The sequence below is a fragment of the Aulostomus chinensis genome, chromosome 12, assembly GCF_037954235.1.
Source record: "Aulostomus chinensis isolate RoL2024-O1b breed Wild chromosome 12, RoL_Achi_v1.0, whole genome shotgun sequence".
In the NCBI taxonomy this organism is placed as follows: domain Eukaryota; kingdom Metazoa; phylum Chordata; class Actinopteri; order Syngnathiformes; family Aulostomidae; genus Aulostomus; species Aulostomus chinensis.
Genome location: NC_141331.1, coordinates 1,215,980 through 1,237,500, shown reverse-complemented (window position 1 = coordinate 1,237,500; position 21,521 = coordinate 1,215,980). Strand labels below are relative to the sequence as shown.

The following is a 21,521-nucleotide window of genomic DNA, read 5'->3' as shown; positions in this document are numbered from 1 at the left end:
AAGTCTCATAAAATATTTGGACTCAGTTCGTTCCTTCGTGCGGAGGTGAAGTTCAAAATAAGGAATCAGGAAACAGTTTTTCAGACAGACAATGATGTAAGTGTTTAATATTAAGATGATTGTGATTGGAACACTTGTGAGACTTTCCAGAATGTTCTTGTATCAGGTTCCACAGTCTGCATGTTGTATTCACTGTTAACGCTTCATGGAGGCTGAACTCAATGTAACATATTTAACCCTTGGTGGTCATGTAGAAGTGGTCAAATACAGATACCTTTACTTTGTGATCATGTTTGCAGTATATCTCCTCATACTGTGCAGTAATTCTACCATCATTTGTCTGATCTGGATCCACAGAAACCTTCATGAGCCCATGTACATTTTCATTGCAGCTTTGCTACTCAACTCTGTTTTGTTTAGCACGACTATCTACCCAAAGCTTCTGATGGACTTCTTGTCTGAGAGACAGATCATCTCTTACTCAGCCTGTCTTGTCCAGTACTTTCTGTATTATTCTTTAGGAAGTTCAGATTTCTTACTGCTGGCAGCCATGGCTTATGACAGGTATGTGTCTATATGCAGACCTCTGCAGTACCCAACCATCATGAGCAGGACGACCGTCAGCGCTCTCTTAGCGTTGGCCTGGTTGCTGCCGGCCTGCCAGGTTGCAGCAGCAGTTGTCGTCATCTCAAAACTGGAGATCTGTAGTTCTACTCTGGGCAGTGTTTTTTGCCGTAATTCCATCCTCAGGCTTCACTGTGTGAGCTTCAGAGTTCTTTCTGTGTACGGTGTGGTGATTTTGGTGAATGTTGCTCTTCTGCCTGTGTGCTTCATTCTCTTCACATACACAAAGATATTCATAATCACGTATCACAGTTGTGGAGCAGTCAGGAAGAAGGCAGCAGAGACCTGTTTACCCCACCTGCTGGTTCTACTCAGCTTCTCCTCTTTATGTGCGTTTGATGTGATTATAGCTCGACTTGAGTCTGATTTACCAAAAACTGTACGATTAATTATGACTTTACAAGTAATTCTGTATCACCCTCTTTTTAATCCAGTTATATATGGACTACAAATGAAAGAAATCTCTAAACGCCTACAACATTTGTTCTGTCAAAACGGCCCAAAATAATTTACCACAACACAGGATGTATTAGTGTAGCATAACTATGTGGAACATACTGCCTCCCAGAAGATAGCTCAATCAACTGGACTGTGTGAATCCAGAATGCTAGTTTCATTTGTTGTTTTGGTCTGGCCTGAAAAGGCCTGCCAGACACTAAGCTGCCACCTCACCTCCTGTGACGCTGAATGAGTGTGTTTTCAATTATGTACGCTTGAAAGTGTCAGTAAATAAGACAAATTCATTCCTAAACTAACAGTTAAGAAAAAAAACCTTGTTGCAGTTCATGTTACTAAATTAGAAACCATCATCAAGTAAAGGGAAAGCAGCATTGCATATCCAAACAAGGAGCGCCCTCCGGTGGCTGCAAATGAGACTTTATACTGAGTGACACTGATGAAGAGGGGTGAGTGGACTGGGGCACATTACTCTTTCAAGAGAAAAAACTACTTCTGAAAGCAACAGTGGGAGACAACAGGATTGTTATCCATCGCCTACTTCACCAGGATCTGGTCAGCAGAGCTGTGCTGATAGAGACAGTGAGCCACAACTCTGTCCACAGGCATCTGAACCTGAGCAGACGTCAGGAAGTGGACTGCCACACTACCAAGTATTGAGCTGGACTTCGTAGACTGGACAATGAATGAGTGTCCAAATTCAGAACTGGAAAAATTCTGGTGCTGATGCACTTCACTGGGCTTACTTCAGCCAAAAAAATGGCCAGCACACTGACCCTGGTACACCAAGAAAAGGTGTACTGCAGTTCCCTAAGGTTTGCGCCTGAGTGGGACTCTCGTATGGAACATGAGGACAACGCAAAACTTTCACAAGACCAAAATTATCTCATCACTCCAGGACCAAAAGTTTCAGTCTACACAATGTCTGATATACATTTTCATGATGAGGTTAAAATAAAAATCTTATTGAAAATGCAGAGGAAAGCACCTTTCATGGAAATCTTGTGTCTGATGCGCAATTTGTCAGTTGATGACAGATTGTTCCAATGGATAAAAACAAAGCATATGGCCAATCCCTACATTATTTGCATTCTAAAAGTTGAACAAAACAAAAACAAATTACAAGGCTTCAAAATGTGTCCAACTGTTAGAAATTTAGACAGATCATAGCTTACTTAGCTTCCAGTACTTTGTTTTATTCTTTAGGAGGTTCAGATTTCTTACTGCTGGCAGCCATGGCTTATGACAGGTATGTGTCTATATGCAGACCTCTGCAGTACCCAACCATCATGAGCAGGACGACCGTCAGCGCTCTCTTAGCGTTGGCCTGGTTGCTGCCGAAAATAATTTACTTTGTAAATTCATTTTTGGAGTTTTTTTGCAATATGTACCTTCACAAGATGTGAAGTCAAGAGTTCTTGACTTGCATGGTTTCGTAACTTTAATGAATCTTACAATTCTCCCTTTGCTTTTTATAGTCTTTACGTACACAAAGATATTTACAATAATTTATTGTACTTGTGCTGAATTCAAGAAAAAGGCTTTTGAGACCTGTTGATGACATGGTTTTGTTTAATCCCCTCTTAAATCCAATCATATACGGACTAAAAATGAAAGAAATCTCTAAACACCTCAAAAGGTTTTTCTGCCAAAGTTAACAAGAATATTTTGTCAGAAATAATATTAGATACAGTCCTGGTGCACAAACATCTGAACTTTACACAGCTATTTTTTTGTTAAGTCATCCTTTGTCTCCCCTGTCGTCAAACCAAACACACAAATGAATGCGTGCATCTGTGGTATGTTCATGTTCAGTTCATCTTTGGCAATGTGACTGTCAGGTGACAGGACATGTTTTTATTTCATGCAAAATTAGGCAATGAACAAACTAATAAAGTTTTTTTTTTTTAATTTGCAGCATTCAGGACAGTGTCTTGTTTTTTGTCATAACTGAGTCTAATCTTTGCAAGTATTTAAAATGTTCTGGTCTTACTGCTCAGACTGCAACCATCGTCACTTTAATTGTTCCAGCTCTCTCACACTCTGTACTACAGCCATCTTGGCTCCCCCTTGTGGTCCATTTAACTTTAAACTTTTACCTCATCCATGTGACATGAAACTCTTTTTTTCTTTCTGAGCACAAGGCCATTCCAACCTATGTCAGCATAACTGTTTATCAAGTGTTCACTGCTGCTTCGCATAACACCTTCTTCAAAGTAGAACAGCTTTGAGCATTGGAGTGATAGTTTTAGAACATATACCTTCATATAAACTTTTGGGATCAACTCTTGATGAACGTATGACTTGGGAACCTCTCAAGGGGTCAAATGTCTGTAAGTGGCATTGGGGAGAAGAGGAATCCTTCCACCAGCCTTTGAAGTTGGAAGATCCAAAAATATTCAGGAAGTTGTATGAATTAAGTGATTTAGAAGAGACTGAATCACACTTTCTTTTGAATTGTCCTCATTACAATGAGTTATTATGATGATTAAATATATTTAAGAAACGTTTGAAAATCCAGAACTGTTTTGATGCTCTGATGATGACAAAATGGATTTTTTGTTTAATTTTAAAATACATTTAATACCTTCCTTTTTTTGAAAGCATTGAAATACATCAGGTGGGTTTCATCGTTAAATCATTGTAGTTTTGTAGTTTCTGTTTCTGTTCTAGTTAGTGGTCTCCACCCACATCCCCCTGTCCTCTACTGGCCAAAAACCAGCTACTATACAGCCAGCTTTCTTCACCAACCAAGCCCCTTTTGGCCTTTTTCTCCATTATGCAGGGGATGGAGTTCGGTTCAGGCTTGGGTTTAGTTACACTGCTGTGGAGTCTTAACCACATCTCTGATACAGACCTTCAATCAAATACCCGGTAAGCGTATTCAACATGTAAGTAAATATCAGTGCATACAAAGCTCCCTGAGCTCTTGAGGGGCACACAGACCTGGGCTTAAAAGTATCTGGGCTCTACATCATACATAATGTGCATAGCTATGATTTACACAATGTTTATTACATCATCTCTCACTTACACAAAGCCATCAACCTGCTCTCCCTCCCCCCACACACAGGTTTGCACAGCTATCCTTATGAGGACATTCTGCTGACTTCCATCCATGTGGACAGCCTCACCAAACCCTAAAACCAACCCTCACAAACTGATGCCTAACCTTAACCTAACCTCAGAACTTCATTTCAACTTTCTCCAGGAACTCATGAACTACATAGTGCCTCATTTGGGCCGGCCTTTGGTCCTCATGAAAGACCAGAGGTCCTGAAAAGGGTAGTTATCAGGACCTCTGGTCCTTATGGGAACCCATCAGACATTAATTGGTTCATATGCACTCCACAGACCCTAACCTTAACCCTTAACCATCGCAGCTGAGCGCCTGACTCAGAGTCTGACTCTAAGCCTTGAACTTCAACCAAACTTTGGCCTTCAAACTCCTGTGTTCAGACCTCACTACTACAGTTAACAGAGGCCTGACACAATTGTGTTGATCATAGCGTTTATGGCATCTTGATATCCATCAGCTTCCACAGGACTACACCCCACTATGTTTGTGTTTCATCAACCCCCTTTCTCCTGCACACACAACAGTACCAACCCTCCCCCCTCCTGAGAGTCCTTTGGGAGTTCTGCCACACATTCTTGAGAGCAAACTTCATTGTAGTCATGATTCAGAGCAGCTCATGGCCAAATAAGACAAAAAAGCCTCTGCTCACTCACTGGGTCAGCATCCCAGCTTTTGCTGTACATACAGATGAGAGTTGCCAAGTTTATGTACAAGGAAAAATGTACTAAGTTGGAGCCCGAAATAAGCCTTAATAAGCCTGGGACTTGTAATTCTGGAGTTGTTCCTTAGTCAACTTTTTTTTTTTTTTTTTTTAATAATTATCCTTTAATTCAATTCTCTGAACCTTTAAAGGGTAACACTTCAGAGTGAGTTTTTTTTCAAACTCTCAAGACTTTTCTGAACCCTGCATGGGGCAACCAAACAAAGAGCACAAATAAAAATGTATTTTTTATTCTTCAGTCGTAGTACCTGAGTAAACCCTTCTACCTTGGTCACAATATCACAGCTCTTACAGTGGCCACACTTACAAGTGCCATTAGGAGCTTTGGGTAACCAGGTAGTCTGTTGTCTTGCTGGAAGATGACGATGCACCAGTCCAGGGGTCACCAACCTTTCTGGAACTGAGAGCTACTTCCTGGGTACTGAGTCATACGAAGGGCTACCAATTTGAAAGGCTCTCCTGAAATAACACATTTGCTCAGTTTGCCTTGAGTTATACATTATTAATAATGATTAATGACACTCATCTATGTGAAGACACTGGTCATGTTCATGATTTGTCACAAAAATGAGCAACAATGACAAAAGGTGGGAAACATATCAATATTCAGCACTTTATTAATCTAATTTAACATTAAACATTGTTTCAATAATGCATGTAAAAGAAACAGTTAATAAAGATGGCGAACAATGAATTTGATAATTTTTATATATCTTCAACAACAAACACGGCGAACCCTAGGCTTGATCACCCTTGGTATAACAATGTTAAAGAAAAATCTTGGATCAAAATGACATATTTTTAAATTAATCTTGTCACATTTTGAACTAACGCCCAAATCTGCAGCATTTTTAACAAAATTACAACTACTACATGTCATGAACACACTTTTAAACTGAACACAATTCTTCAATATTTTAAATTCAACTTTGCCATGGCACTGACGTGTTTCCACCGACAACGTCTGGAATCTGTTTCTTTGTTCATGGGAAGACTGACATTGCATGCTGTTCACCAGTGTATTGTAATCTGGTGTGTAACCTGATCTCGCAACTGTGAGTGAGTCTTTCAGATGTGCATCAGTGAGGCATGTTCTGTATTTATTCTTGATGAAGTTCATGTCAGAAAACGCCGATTCACAGCGACAGCTTGAACCAAACAGGCTGGCAACCTTCATAGCTGCTGTGCATACACCACTGTACTTCGCTGTGCCAACAAGGCACCAAAAGTTTGGTGCAGCCTGGTCGGCTTTGAGGTGCAGGTCATTTTGCAATGTTATGATTTCAATCTCCACCTGTCCAGCATCCAAGTTGAATGTTGTCCTTAAATGCTCAGCAAAGCATGTTATGTCCACCTTTATGAAAGGATTGGAAATGAATGACACACATGGCTCAAGCTGCTCAAGGTCACAAAACCTATTCTCAAACTCTTGCCCGAGTCTGTTTATGACTCCACAGTACTTTTCTGCCACTTTGTCAAATGTCTCAGATGCAGAAGCATTGTCTTTCAGCACCGACTGCACAGAGGGAAAGTGCAGCAATTTCTTTCTCTGTAAATCCACAGAGAAAATGTTCATCTTGGCTTTAAATGCATTTAAAGCACTGATCACATCAACAACAGTCATACCTTTGCCTTGCAGCACGCAGTTCAAGTGGTTTAGTTTCCCAGTGATGTCAGTCAAAAATGCAAGGTCAAGTGTCCAGTCTGTATCCAATAGCAGTGACACATCTTCACCTTTGGACTGCATGAACTCTTTGGTTTCACCCAAAAGTGACAAAAAACGATGTAAAACTCGTCCTCTGCTGAGCCCTCGGATTTCTGTGTGCAGCAGCAGGTCACCATCTTCAGCTGACATCTCCTCCAATAGCACCTTGAAAATCCTGTGCTGTTTTGCTTCGGAGCGGATGTTGTTTATGATGTTCACAACGGGAGTCATCACGTGCCCAAAGCCGATCACTTTTGCACATAACGCCTGCTGCTGAATGATGCAGTGGTCATGCCGAAATTTTGGAAAGTCTGGGTCAGCTTTACAGTGAGCGATGAAACCTGTTTGTCGGCCGATCATAGCAGGAGCCCCGTCTGTAGTCACCACTACCAGCTTTTCCAATGGTACCTTTTTCTGAACGAAAAACTCCTTCACCGTGTTATAAATGTCAACTCCCCTCGTAGTTGTCTTTAAGGGCAGTCGTGTCAGAAGTTCCTCTCTTGTGGTCTTCAAAAGAAATCTTCAAACACCATCCGGATAAAAACCAACAGCTGCGCTGTACTGCTGCTGTCCACGGACTCCTCGCACTGGATGCTAAACCACCTGCACTTCACCAGATCCCGGTCCAGCTGATCGGCCTAGTTACCAGACTTAGCTGACACTCGTCTAGCCATCATGGATGCCCCCAGTTGGACGTCGGAGAGGGTGGAGATTAGATCGGTTCCATTTTTCTCATCTTTAAGTAAAGTGTTAGCAATTATCATCATTGCTTATTTGATAACTTCTCCGTCTGAAATGCCTTCTTCTTGTTAAGAAAATGTGCAGCTCTAAACGAGGCTTCGGTTGCTTTTTGTGACTTTTTCGCCGGCCTCATGAAAAAAGACTGTTGCTTACCCAAAGCTGCCTTCAGCTCACGGGCTTTTTCTGCCTGTAGTGCGCTTCCCGGTGGGTAGTTAGCATGGTAGCTTTTATGACACGTAGTGAAGTGTCTCTCCACGTTGTGCCGCTTTGACGTCGCCACACTCGCCCCGCAAATGAGACACACGCAGGTTTCTTTCATAGTTGTAAAAAAGAACTCCTCCTCCTCCCATTCGTTGTGAAAGTGATACGTTTTCTCTTTTTTCTGCCATGTTTTTGGGGTAAGAAACACCATCCAGCGTCCATCCGTGCTGCGCCCGCTAGCTTACTCTCCACTAGCACTGGTTTTGTCACGCGCTCAATCCTGACTTTTGAACTAGAGCAGGTCGGAGTTCACCTAAACTGATCTAGAGTTCACGTATAATGAATATATTTTTAAGATATTGTCATTTTTAAATCTATATAAATGCAAGTGTGATTAAAAAAAGAATAGCGACAAAATAAAATACAATTTTAGGCGCAGCTCACGAGTGAGTTGTGCTATTTTTAGAACAGGCCTGCGGGCGACTCATGTGGTCCTTGGGGGCTATCTTGTGCTCGCGGGCACCATGTTGGTGACCCCTGCACCAGTCCATCCCCGAGTGTGGGTGCTCTTTAGCAAGAGAACACTGGAGGTTCCTCAAAAATGTCACTTAAAGTCTCATCACATTGAAAAAGATCACATCCCTCCATGTTCTCCCTCTCCTCCTGTTGAGGGTGGTGGGGGTGGAGCCTATCCCAGCAGCCTTCCCCCTGGACAGGTCACCAGTCCATGGCAGGGCCAACACATAGAGACAGACAACCATTGGCTCTCCCAGCCACGCCTACGGTCAATTTAGAGTCTGGATTAACCTGGTCCCTCTTGATGTCTTTGGACTGTGGAGGAAGCTGGAGTACCAGAGAGAACCCAGCAGGAACAGGGAGAACATGGAGACTCACCCAGAAAGACCCCGTGCTGCAGCCGGGGCTCCACCCACAACCTTCTTGCTTTTAAGTAGAGACCGGTGTTCTAGGGAGTTTTCACAGGATAACCTCTTTCCTTGAAGCGACCATACATCTCTTTGCTTTTAATATTAAACTCCTGGTCATTATGACAAATTCTCCATAATCTCTGGAATTGACCAAAAGGAATGTTTTTAATAAGTGGAGGTGAATGAAAGCTTTTACCATGAGGTAATGTGTTTTTCCATGACTCTTTCCTAAATGTTGTGGTATGTAAGTAACAATGTTCATCTTTGTAGGTTTCAAGATCTCGAAAATAAATCCTATGTACATCATATTGAAGAGGTCAGTGATACATTAACCTATATCTTTGACGTTTAACCCCCCCCCCCCAAAAAAAAACAATCAACCCCAACGTTCCCACTGAAATGTCCTTTAACAGGGGATGCCTGCCTCTCCTGCTGTAGTTTGGACGCCCCAATGGCTGGAATGAACTTCCTGTTGTGAGTCAAGGCTCAGCTGTGTCAAGTTGAATGGAGCAGAAAGGAAACACAGGAAAAGACTTGGGTCTCCACAACAAAGGCATGACTTGTCTCCGTTCAAGTCTTTGGTTGGACTGACAAGGGGCCAGTCCTAGACACTTGGTCAAGAACAGACTGTTTTCTTGCCTTTGGTCATACTGACTTTATGTAAGACTTCCTGAATATGGGATCAAGTAGCATAATTTTGATCCCAAAAAGGCTTCTGAGGGACCAGAGAGACCTCCCCAAGTAGAGGGGATCAGGGCAAACCAGATCATACCAGGGATGAGGTGAAAACTCAGGAGCCAGCAAAGCTCCAGGTGCCAGAAAAAGGCTAATTTTCCAAAAACATCAACAAACACAAACTTTCTGAGGACAGGCAACGGGTAGAAAAAATTAAAGTCGCATCACCTCAGGCTAGGACTTCCCCTCAGAGCCCCAGGGAGCTGAATGAAGCTCACTTAAATATAGCTATGAGTTAAGCCCAGTTGGGGCAAACCATTTATGAGGTGCAAAACCAAAACCATATTGGTTCACCTCTGCCTTTAACACAAAAATATACATCAGAATAAACAATACACAATCCCACTTTTGACCCACAAAATATTTCACATATCTACACCACAACTTTGCACAGTAATTACAAAAACCACACCATATGCAAAAACCAAACACGCCTGAGCGCAATAGAGCATGTCCCTCTTGCCCTGCACTCAATAAATACTGCCCCTGCAGTGGTGTGCGCTTCCGCCGAGAAGCAGTGGAGCCGCACCAGGCGTGAAGGTGAGTACAGGTGAAAGTCTGTGAGTGTGTGCAGGATCAGAGTCTTTACCAGTCAACCGATGAAGAGGGGCACACCACGCGTTACTAACCATGGCAACAAGAAATAAATCACTATAATGTCCTTATCGAGTCCCTTGAAGGACCATGCATGAGTGTGTGCGCACACAAATGTCAGACCACTGTCCCTCTTCTCCCTCGTGGGCCATGCCACATAATGGCCTCAGCACAAGGTTGCTCACCTTGTCACAGGCCTCCAGAAATTACATGTGAGGAGGGCAAGGGGGCCTTTGGAAACCCCTGCTTAAACACACAGCGCGTCACCACTGAGGCAATCTGGCCACATTTATAAATCTGTTTATCCAAACGTATGATGATCACATCTATCTCATAGGCCCTTATGATGAGAATTAATCATTATCAATCTTATCATCCCTTTGATCATGTTGTAAAAATCATCCTCAGGTTATGCACTTACCTTCACCTCCATCACACTCATCTTCACCATCATCATCCCTTGACTGGTCTGAAAATGTTACATAAAAGAAGCAACAAATCCTTCAGTTACATCTGCAAACATATCAGTTTATATACATATATACATACATACATATACATATATATGTATACATAAAAATAAAACTGACCTGCCAACACTAACACGAATGGTTTCTACAGTTTCGCTGAATTCAAGTTAAAAAGTCACGAGTTGTCTTTCCTGACATAAGTTTTAGATATTAGCTAGCATAACTCAATCATGCAATTTCAGTCAATTTCATTACAGTATGATAGCCAAAAGTACCGTTAACTACTCCAGCTGGACTTGCTCATTGTCATCATTATAAATATCAGCGATTCATGTTCAACTGTGGATTAAACAGAAACCGTTCAAGTTAGCTAGCATAACTGTGACGTATTTATTTCTTTATGAAAACAAGTAATGTAAGCTCACCCGACTGGAACTTGGCAGTCAATTTTAGCTAAATAGCAGCAATTCGTGCCAGCTAGCATAACTTGAAAATCCTCATTTACTTCGTTGCTACAGAAAATTTTAATCAGGACTCACACATGAAGTAAATGGTCACAATTCATTTTAGCTAAACAGGAAAATTTACAACATAGAACAACACACAACACATAAAAAGGGCCTCAGTTTATGTCAGAGACTCCTAATGACTCAGCTAATTCTTATGGGACAGAAACAGGCGCGAGTTAGCATAGCTTTAACCTGCTAGCATAGCTCCAAGCTGCTAGCTCGCCTCACCTGAGCTGACAGGTTTAGATGTGGTCCAACTGTCACACTCAACACCTCCAAGACAGCCGGGTGACGGCGTCACAGTTGCAGGGGTGATAACAGTGAAGCGACCCAAACTCAACGTACCGTGAGTCAAATGGTTTGGGGTTCCAACTAACAGGCTTCACATCACGTCAGTTCACACCTGCACGCGGTGTGGTACTCTTGAGTGTTTGACGTGACCTGTACGTGTACCTCTATAACTCCAGAGGAGCAGCGACGAGTGAGTGTAACTTGAAGGTCTGAAACAGGAAGTGGTGGAGCTGTGACGTAGAGTGTGTGTGTGTGTGTGTGTGTGTGTGTGTGTGTGTGTGTGAGGGGGGGGGGTGACTGTCGAGCTAGTCGGGACAAACCCACGATGACACAGTTTTACGCCACTCACAGACACTCAGCCGGGGCCTCTCCTTAGCTCCGTGGCCTTGTTCTCATTGCGTGTGTCGGCTAGCAGGCAAACAAACCGCCGGTGCGAGCCAGGCGGGTTCCAGGTTCTCCGTCGCAGCCGAACTCGGATTCCCGCGGGACGCTACAAGACGGTAGCGCGGTTGATTGGACGCGTACATGACGGCTGGTTGTCCTCTGGTCGCGGAAGAGTGCCAGGTCGACTGAGGGTTGAGTGAAACCGGGGAACACACCACTCGGGACGCTAGCAGACGGACCGGCGGCGTCCTCATCGCGGCCATGGCAGCTGGACGGGCGGCTTTCGGGACGCTCCTCCTGGCGTGGGTTCACCTTCATCCCAGCGGCTCCTTCAACCTGGATGCGGAGAACCCCTCGGTGTACACGGGACCCGAGGGAAGCTACTTCGGCTTCTCAGTGGACTTCTTCAAGCCTTCAAACAACCAAAAGTAAGGTTTCGTCAGAGGATGTGTTTGATGTTGTCAGTGATTTATACTCAAACAAACTCGTTATTTCACGCAAATGGTTGAAAGTGAATTCCCTGAACTGGATCCAAATCAGACCGAAGACCCGTAGAAGAGTTTGTCAAAAACGAGTCATCGCCAAATTAACCAGTGGTCCGTTCCTCCCGTTTTAATCTTCGTGGCTTTATGCAAATGATTGAGAGTGAATTCAGCCGGGAGACGTGCTGAGGTTCGTCCGCCCTGTTAAGATGTCTCCCGGGTGGAGGACCAGCTGGTGCGGCTTGTCCCTGTGCAGCAGCTGGAGCCGCAAGCCAAGTTCATCGAAAAGCAAACTGCCAGACCTGCGAAAGCAGCACTCGTGTTGTTGTTTTTGAACCTACATTAAATCAGTAGCATTGACCAGACTGAATGAAAACAGCACGAGGAGTCGAGGAGGGAGCCTTTTCCTCTTGAGAATAATCAACCTCCATTTCTGCTTTCCAGTCACGTTACAAAGACAAATCCTGTTAGTTTGAACAAAGACTTTGTGTAATTTGATTAGCGCCCTCCAGATTGAACTTTTTGAATTTTGTGCCTTAAAATATCTTAACAACCTTTGACAGATACAAGTGATTGCTTTAATGACTTGTTTAATATCGATATAAATGTGGATATGTGTGTGGACAAGTCAAGTCAGTTTTATTTCTGTAGCGCCAAATCACAACAAAAGTTCTCTCATGACACTTTACAGGTAGAGCAGGTCTAGTACCACACTTCAAAAATGAATTTACACCCAACGATTCTCCATCAGCAGCACATCCTGCAACAGCAGCGACGAAAACCTTCCTTATAACAGGCAGGAAGGTGGAGCAGATCCAGGATCAGTGGGGACGGAGAGAGAGCAGGAGAGCAGGACAGAGACAAAGACAGAGAATGGAGGAGGACAGAGAGACAGAAGGAGAGAGAGGGACAGAGATAAAGAGAGAGAGACAGGAAGAGACTGATGGACAGAGACAAAGACAGAGAATGGAGGAAGACAGATATCCAGAAGGAAAGAGAGGGACAGAGATAAAGAGAGATAAAGGAGGAGAGACTGATGGACAGACGGGGACGTGAGCAGGTGGAGCTACAGGTGGCAGCTGGAGCCTCTTCAGGTCTGGAGCCTCCTCCAGCAGCACCAGGATCTGGGATGAGGGGAGAAGAAGAGGAGTTAGTAACACGTCTGAGGACAGGAGGAGGAGAGAGAAGCCCAGTGCATCATGGGAGATCCCAGCAGTCTGAGCCTATAGCAGCAGATCTAAGGGCCAGCCTAAGCAGTCCTGACTGTAAGCCTGATCAACAAGGAGGTCTTAAGTCTGCTCTTAAACCTAGAGAGGGGGTCTAGGTCCTGGACTGAAACTGGGAGACGGTTCCACAGGAGCAACAGCGCTCTGGGAAAGAGGAGAGGTATTGGAGCAAGACATGCCTGTGAGAATAAGTGATAATTTACAGATATTGATCTCTTCTCCCCGCCTCAGGTCGGACGTCCTGATCGGAGCTCCTCGGGCCAACACGTCCTCCAGCAGCAGCGTGGTGGAGAGGGGAGCGGTGTACAGCTGCCCCTGGAGCAGTTCCTCCGCCTGCCAGGAGCTGCAGTTTGACTCCTCAGGTACTCACAACTGAGCTCTGGTTCACATTTGAAGGTCACCAGAGATCACACGTCCTTCTGTCACAGCTGAGACAGTCATAGCCGGCAGAAGTAAAGACAAGCAAACAACAGCGTTTCAAACACAGCACAGCCTACTATTGATTGTTTGTCCATGAACACGCATCTGGAACAACTGGATCGGGCCCTCATTGCTCCAAGTCTGGGTCCACTCCTGCAAACACTGCTGGATGTCTGCCGGTCAACCGCAGGTGTCCAAGTGTCCGAAGCGGAAAGCTGAAGCACCATTTCAGCCTCTTCCTCTGCCGAAAAATCACTTCCTGGCCATCTTTTCTCGCTCTGCCGCGTTCACCGGCTTCAAGGACTACAGCGCTGCTTTACACAGCCAAGCTAACTTGACTCAAGCCTCCTGTTGGTGCCCATGAAACCTGATCCCCTCATGCTCAGTACCGTTTTTTTCGTCTGTTTATTGGCTAAAAGAATATCTACCTCATATTCTGAAATAATCTCATAGGCTGGTGTCAAGTGTCAATCAAGTGATGCATGGTCCGCTCTGTTAACTGGGGTCTGGTTGGGGTTTCAGCCCTGCGGCTCAACAAGCCAGGCCCTGATTGGCTCAGCCTGCTATTGACGTGTTCAGCAGACCGTCACCGAGACTGAGAAGGAGTGTCGTGGAGATCAGAGCAACACTGGCTGCTAGCTACAGGGAGGGAGAGGGGGACGTTAGCATGGCGACCGAGGAGTGGAGTGGTGCCAGCACTCCAGTGACACACTGAAGATGAGAGTTCAGCAGGGAGACAGTAAATTCTACTGCGTGGAGTCTTACAGATTAAGTTCATGCCGATAGTTTGAAGGTGATGACGTTGGGAGCACGAAGTTAGTATGTGGGTGTTGCTTGCCGGTTGCCTAGCAACATTTTAACTCAACTCCGGCTACAAGTCACTTTATTCATCGTGATTGGGTGTTTCTTAATCGTTACACCACCAGGTTTCGAATGAGGTACAACATGATCGGATACATTGTTGCCGCTAAAATCCGTCGTATTCGGACGATGTTTACGCGCTGTACCACCACCGGTACAGCGCTGCTTCAGAGGTTAAAGTCAAGTTCCATGTGTGGGCCATGTTCCATGATATTTTTAGAATATGCAGCGGGCCAATTAAAATCGGACCACAGGCCACAGTTGGCCTGCGGGCCGTAGTTTGGACACCCCTGGTTTGGAAGCTCTCACAGACTCTTGCTGATCCATTTATTTAAGCAAAAAAATCGTTCACAACTGGATAAATGTGTACAAATTTGTGGTTCCCTGAGGAGGACGATGGATGATGTTCTGGGTAGCTTTGATGCTGTTTGTGTGTCTGTCGTGATCAAAGCAGTCAGAGATCAAAGATGCCAGCCCATAGCCCCACCCCACAAATCAGGAGCTCTTTCAGGGACCAAGGGGTGGGTCAAGTGACAGTGCCGCCAGTGGCAGATCAGAGGTTGAAGGTTTATATGGTTCTGCAAAAACCTGTCAAAGGTGTCATTTGAAATTGGCTTCGGATAGGTTAGTCTACTTCACAGCCTCCATCCAGACAGCTGAATGTCAAATTGGTCTGTGGCTGTGCTCACTCATGTCTGGTTCTCCTTTGGTAGAACCGAGCAACTGAGCAAGCAGCTATTGTGTTGTCTCAGAAACGCTGTCATGAGAATCTCTAGCTGCTGCGATCGTTGTCGATGGACTGGTTATCATGGTAACTGGTAACTCTGGCGGGCCCCAGCAGCCGGGCCCCAGCAGCCGGTCCTTGGCGTCAGCAGAGCTCAGGTAGGAGAGAAGCTTCCAGCTTAGCCTGCTGCCGCAGCCTCGTGTCGCAACACATTCAGGAATGTGAGCTGAAGTGGGAGGTGTGTGGACTCGTCGCCGGACTGTTCTTTATTTCAGCCCTCCAAGCTGTGATGGTAATTGTGCAATCAGCGACCCGCCTTCTTCTACACTGACGCAGCGATGATACTTCAGATTTAGCAGCAGTGAAAACCACAGGGTGGAGATGAACTCCAAGAAGATGCTCGAGTGATTTTATCACGCATGTCTTGTGAGAAGTGACCAAAAAGTTGTTGTGCTTCTTCTGTTATTGGGATTTTAGAATTTTTCTTTTACAAGAAAGTTGTTTTATGATGTTGACAAAGTGGTAGTTGCCCTTCAGCCAATCATGGTGCTGTTATGCAGAGGTCTGTTTACTGTGTGGAGTTCATGATCAGAGCCCTGGATCTATGTGGACCCTACAATATAACCTAGTCATGTGACCTACTCCATGCTGCAAGCGAGCTGTTGTACGCTGTAATTACACTGGCAGTTGTCAGCAAGGCTGGACAGATCGCTGAAGTAGACCGATAGGTTAGGGTTTTAACCATGAATATAAAGTTGAGAAGAGCTCAGACCAGAGGAGGAGATGTGATGTTACAAGGAGGCTCAGTCACAGATGCACCAGGAGGTTCCCACCAGGCTGCGCCGTATGCTACTGTGGAGGTTATGCAGCACATTCACTGTGACTCGGGTCAAGAATCATTTCCAATGTATTGATTCCAATTTTCTGATTCTGTGCATAATCGTGATATTGTGGTGTCGTCGTCACCTGCCCGGTCGATGAAGGCCCCACAAGTCTAGATTGACTCAAAGTGGTGATGTTCCAGACATTGAAACCAGCTGTTTTCTTTATTGGTGAAGTGAAGCCTCTGCTGGTTTCTCTCACGCTTTCACTTCTCTGCTTGTTGTTGCAAGTGTCCAGCAGCATCGCTGAAGCAAAAAAGGAGCAGAAAGCATGGAAGCAAACAATTCTGAGGGCTAGAATACATTTGGAATCCCAACTAATTCTTGGCCATATTTTCTGGACCTTTTGACATGTTGGAACACTTGAGTCTGCACAGTTGTCAGCACAGATCGTGTGCCTCTTAGCCACAGGCAGCACAGGAAGCTTGAGCAAGCTGAGCTGGTTTATCAGCATCTCTCACCCCTGTCGGTGGGGACAGTGTTGCTGCATCTTGAAGATACTCAGCTGCTGCACACCGAACGTATGACAGACCTTATTTCTATCATCATGGTTGTGTAGAGTAGAAACTGCCCGGGTGCAGAATAACACGATTCCATGTGACTGACGTTGCCCCTGGGGGGCAGCGAATCTCATAGAAACGTCTGGTGGCGGTGATGCATTGTCACGTTGCAATTGGTCAACAAACAGAAACCCAGCAGCCAAGTTAAAGAAACTCAAGTTGTTAAACTTGGATAATGTGACCTCTTTTTATAGTACTGCCTGTGTTACTTGGAGAAAAAGGCAGTACATGAGGGTGTGTGTGTGTGTGTGTGTGTGGCTGTGGCTGGTGTTGAGTCTGGTTAGTATTCTGTGGGAGACCTCAGCCTTGAAAGAGGGGAGTAACTAGCACGCCGCAGGCTAACCCTCGCTCTCTCTCTCGCCAGCTCAGGACAGTCGCCACTGTGACTGTGAACCACTCAGTAGAAGAAGAATCCTCCTCGAGCTACATGCTCACGAATACACCACCGGTCTGAATCACATCAGGGGCAGGAACATATCAGACCAGTGACATTTTTAGATTTTAGTTGGGTGAAATCCAGGGTTAAGGTGTGCTACTGAGTGTATGAAAATGTAGTGTGTGTGTTGAAGTTAAGCTGGTTTATGCTTCTACGTCGTGGCGACACCGTACTTACGCCGTCGACGCAGACCCCTCCACGGACCCTACGCCGTAGCCTGGCGTGCACCTCCAAGATTCCAGAGAGGAGGTCGCCGAATGCACAAAGAGGTGGACGAACCTCCACGACAAACATGTGCGTCTCTGGAAGAAAATGGCCACAAGAAGTCATGTTTGTCATGTTCAAAATTGACAGTTTGATTCATGAAAGCCAACAGTCATTCAAAGAAAAGCACTGGACTTTCTGTTGTAAATAGTTTTGTTTTGGAATCCGACAAGAGCCCCCGAAACCATACAAAGACACAGCTACACCCCCTAGTGGCTTGGCGGAGAATATCAGAGCAACGCGCTCCCTCGACGCAGAACTTCGAATGCTCAATGACGGCGTAGGGTCTACGCTGTCGCCGCAACGCAGAAGCATAAACCAGACTTAAGACTTGTGTCTGTTACACATTGAGGCAGCGGCTACACTGGGGGGTTACCGTGTGCAGTGGAAAATGAAACTCTGGTACCAGAAGTGAGTGGAGTGAAGTCTAGCTGGTACCAGGCCACGGACAAGTAGCATTAATTTATTCCCTTCATGAATGTTAAGATTAGTTTTACATCTGAGGAACAAGAAAGGCTTTCAAAGCGCAGTGATGATGGCAAACCCTGGACCCTCTCATTGAGAGACACGTGGTCAGTCCAGGCTCCTTTAACAGTCATTTTACACACAAGAGGTCTGATCCAGGACCTGCTCTGAAAGTCCAGAATGTCATCATCAACAAAAGAGCTTCGGGACGAAGCAATTTGACCCAGAAATCAGCACTCCACTGAGACCTCTAGTTAGTTGTAACAATTCTAAAGCAAAAAAAGACTGGTGCTTGGGCCAAGCCGGAAAAAAAGCTACAGGGTCCTCAGGCTGATTCGTCCGCGCTTTTGCCACCTCGGTTCACACTGAGGCCAAATTGTTGTGAAAGTGCGTGGAACGAACGGTCTGATTTGTTGCTAACAGTTTGAAATGCATGTGAGCTGCAGGTTAGCTAACAGTTCCAGCCTGAGTCCCTGTCCTGCTGCTGTGTTCACTTACAGGCCTCTTGCATCCATAAAAGGTGAAATTGTTTTACGCGGCTTCAACAAATCTTCCACAAGAGCTCATTTGCTCAGCAGCGTTTCGTTTGTAATCTGGCCGACTGACTGATTACAGCTGTCCAGCCTGACCACCACCCACCCAAGCTGTACCCTCCAGCCATAACACTGTTAGTGACTGGCCTAGTTGTGTGTGTGTGTGTGTGTGTGTGTGTGTGTGTGTGTGTGTGTGGGTGTGTGTGTGTTTTCTCTAACAATAGAGTCTTTGTAGTTGATTTGACCTGCGTGATCGCTGGTCAAAGCTGGAGCGGAATTCACTGGAATTTATGTGCGTGTGCTTGCTCTCTTGGCGAGGACACGCACACCAACGCACCATAACTGCAGCTGCAGTGACTGCTCCTGCATGTCAACATGGAACCCATAATATCTTGGCAGTTAATTTCACTCTCAACGCTGATCAGCGGAACAGCTGTGACATCATCAGAATCTGGTTCCCCCTCCACTTGTGGTGAGGTCGCTGTCACACAGGTGGAGGTCAGCTCAGGTGCCTTTTCTGCTTGACGAACGAAGACATGGACTGGGAGAAGGAGCCTGCTACCTCCTCTCTTTGGAGGACGTCAGCTGGGTGTTCCGAGGTGATGATTTCACCACTGCGACCCAGCATCACCTGAATAAACTGATTCATGGATTATAAAAATGAGAATGTCAAAGAGATCAAAAGCTTTGATTGTCCTTGTACAGCATACAACCACATTGGACTGCAGCTCCCTTTGGTGCAGTTTTGACAAGGACAGCAGTTATTGAATGTATAAAAGGTTCTGGGCATACAAACATGAGATAAATAGAAAGATTTGGCAAGAAAAAGTGTGTGTGTATACACACATACATACATATATCCGAATGGACAGTGGTAGAGTACATACATAAAAAAGAGAGGGAACCCTGAAGACACTGTCCCAGTTCCAGCTGTGCATCTGACTCTAAAATAACAGCGTCCCCCCTCCCCACCCAACCCCCAGCTGGGCCTAACAGGGAAGGAACCCACAGCCAGCTGGAACCTAACTGTTACATTCTAGTGGTAATGTACACACTGTTCTACTCAAGCCTGCCCCCTAATGTGAACAGCACTAGGTTCGACTTTGGACTTGAGAGAGACTTCATTGTCCTTCAGTAGAGACCAGCAAAGAGTTGGTGCTGCTGGAACCAGGTTTCATGGCCAAGAGCCGGTTCTTTTTCCTGGTAAAGCTCACAGAACTGATTTGAATAAGGTGCCGGGTCTGAGGTAGCCCTGGAACTGGTTTGGTAGAAAAGGTCAGCTGGCAAAAGTGTGTGTGTGTGTGTGTGTGTGTGTGTGTGTGTGTGTGTGTGTGTGACTCACTGTGTCTAACCATGATGCATCAGCTTTTGTTCCTGCTGGCTGTTTAGTCTCTGTCATGACTCGTTGTAGCAGGAATGTATTTTTCTGCTTTATTGGGCAGCTGCTAACAGGAAGTGAGCGGTAAAGAAATAAACGTCCGCTGTGGTTGGACCTCCTTCGGTCAGAGGCCTCTTAAACCAAAGAAGTCTGACCTGGAATTGTTTTATTGAACTGATTCGTTGATGCAGAGTTTTTCTGCTGAACAGACTCACTGATGTTGTTCTTATTTACCTTTACGGTCGAGGTACAGATGGACATGAAGAACTAAAGTCTCATGTAGCTGTCAAGGATCACGTGAGCTGTGTTCTTGCTGTTCCAGGCCTGTTCAACACAGAGAAGAGCTTTGTCATGGATGCTGCATTTTTTGCCATTTTTAACTGCTGTGTCTCAGGCTGCACAATCAACAACACCACTTGTGTGGAAGCTGTCACTGCTCTCGGTGACCTTCATTCCCTCTGGTCAACGTCGGGATGAGAGGCGAGAGGGTGCAATGGTGTCCCACAGAATAACATATTCGGGAGCGAGTGCTCCGACTGCGTATTTCCTCGACACCAAACCTTCTCATCTACAGGAAACAGCAGTGTGACTCTCTGTCCCAGAGGACCTCGTCAACTCTGCAGCGGTTTCCTGACAATCGCCTGTCAGGTTTTCTTTTATATCAGAGTCGACCAGTGATGTCAAACAAGAACAAGTGATGCTGCTGATGGACTTCTATCTCTGTTTCCAGGGAACCATAGACGGTCCTCGTATCCTCCCTCCATTACAATCGCCATGGTCACAGACTGTAACAAGCTAGCATCATGGTGGCGGACAGCCTCATCATCGTGGTTACAGATGGCGTTAGATTAGCTGCCCACTTTCTCGCCAAAATTAGGAAACTTGCCTCCGCCGTGTTTGTGCTGCACATGAGCTTGTGTTGAGAACATGCAGAATAAGCTCTCTGGAACACAACCTCAATTGAATGCAGTGTTTGTTCTCAGTGTCGGATTAAATTTACTCCCTGTTATGTTATCAAGACACTCAGTGACTCACCATCAACGGGTTTGTCAGCTGGAGCGTCCAGACGTGGTGTGGGAATCCCCCACATGTCCTCACATCTGCAGACATCATGCTCAGCTTTACGCCTGCTTCTTATCAGCACTCTAGCCCTTTTTAGGCAAAGAGTGAGCCAAATTTGTGGCCCGGTAGAGACAGGAATTTGCCGTCGTGTCTGTGTGAAGCGGAGGTGTCACATTCCTCTTTCCAAAAAAGCCACCACTTGTGTGGGCGTAAACATGTGACGTGACGTGCAGCATGTAGTTGCCCGTAAACAGTGACGTGCAAGAAATACGTGGGGAGAATTTTAGCCCTGTGACAGTCTGGCAAACCTCGAAGGGTCCCAGTCCAACCGCCCTCTGACGCTGCTGCTGTTGTGGTCATAGACCTGCTGGTACTTTTTCGTCTTTCTGGGCGGCCCGGTGGAGCAGTGGTCCTCACTGTGGCCCCCATCAAGAAGGTTGTGGGTGGAGCCCCGGCTGCAGCACGGGGTCTTTCTGGGTGAGTCTCCATGTTCTCCCTGTTCCTGCTGGGTTCTCTCTGGTACTCCAGCTTCCTCCACAGTCCAAAGACATCAAGAGGGACCAGGTTAATCCAGACTCTAAATTGACCGTAGGCGTAGCTGGGAGAGCCAATGGTTGTCTGTCTCTATGTGTTGGCCCTGCCATGGACTGGTGACCTGTCCAGGGGGAAGGCTGCTGGGATAGGCTCCACCCCCACCACCCTCAACAGGAGGAGAGGGGGAACATGGAGGGAACATGGAGGGATGGAGGGATGATGGATGGTGACGTTCCGTTATCCAGCGATAGCCATGTTG

The 21,521-nt window shown here is 45.7% G+C and overlaps 3 protein-coding genes and 1 long non-coding RNA gene across 4 annotated transcripts in view; 3 read left to right on the top strand and 1 right to left on the bottom strand.

Moving 5' to 3' along the window:
- The first annotated feature begins 188 nt into the window (after positions 1 to 188).
- LOC147251659 (olfactory receptor 6M1-like) lies at positions 189 to 1,132 on the top strand. Its single transcript, XM_086221102.1, has 2 exons — positions 189 to 564; positions 877 to 1,132. The coding sequence occupies exons 1-2, from the start codon at positions 206 to 208 to the stop codon at positions 1,130 to 1,132; spliced, it is 615 nt and encodes a 204-aa protein (XP_086077228.1). The 5' UTR covers positions 189 to 205.
- A 707-nt stretch (positions 1,133 to 1,839) lies between these two features.
- LOC147251651 (uncharacterized) overlaps positions 1,840 to 21,521 on the top strand; it is a 151,193-nt gene continuing 131,511 nt past the window's right edge. Inside the window, exons 1-2 of the mRNA XM_086221101.1 lie at positions 1,840 to 1,860; positions 2,232 to 2,421. Coding sequence (XP_086077227.1) covers positions 1,840 to 1,860; positions 2,232 to 2,421 — 211 coding nt within the window. The remainder of the gene's footprint in view (positions 1,861 to 2,231; positions 2,422 to 21,521) is intronic.
- Positions 7,924 to 12,306, bottom strand: LOC147251658 (uncharacterized). The gene is made up of 3 exons (XR_015118648.1): positions 10,990 to 12,306; positions 10,204 to 10,251; positions 7,924 to 8,593 (listed from the first exon to the last, which is right to left on the bottom strand). It is a non-coding gene; the product is annotated as an uncharacterized LOC147251658 (long non-coding RNA).
- The window catches only part of itgav (integrin, alpha V), a 40,378-nt gene continuing 30,184 nt past the window's right edge, over positions 11,328 to 21,521 (top strand). Inside the window, exons 1-2 of the mRNA XM_086219489.1 lie at positions 11,328 to 11,864; positions 13,376 to 13,506. Of these exons, the coding sequence (XP_086075615.1) occupies positions 11,698 to 11,864; positions 13,376 to 13,506 (298 nt within the window). The 5' untranslated portion in view covers positions 11,328 to 11,697. The remainder of the gene's footprint in view (positions 11,865 to 13,375; positions 13,507 to 21,521) is intronic.

What these genes read in the sequence shown, in the direction of transcription:
- LOC147251659 (XM_086221102.1), top strand. Translation starts at nt 206, where the DNA reads ATGGAGGCTGAACTCAATGTAACATATTTAACCCTTGGTGGTCATGTA. An exon ending in GCAGCCATGGCTTATGACAG is followed by an intron (nt 565 to 876) that starts GTATGTGTCTAT and finishes CACGTATCACAG; the next exon opens with TTGTGGAGCAGTCAGGAAGA.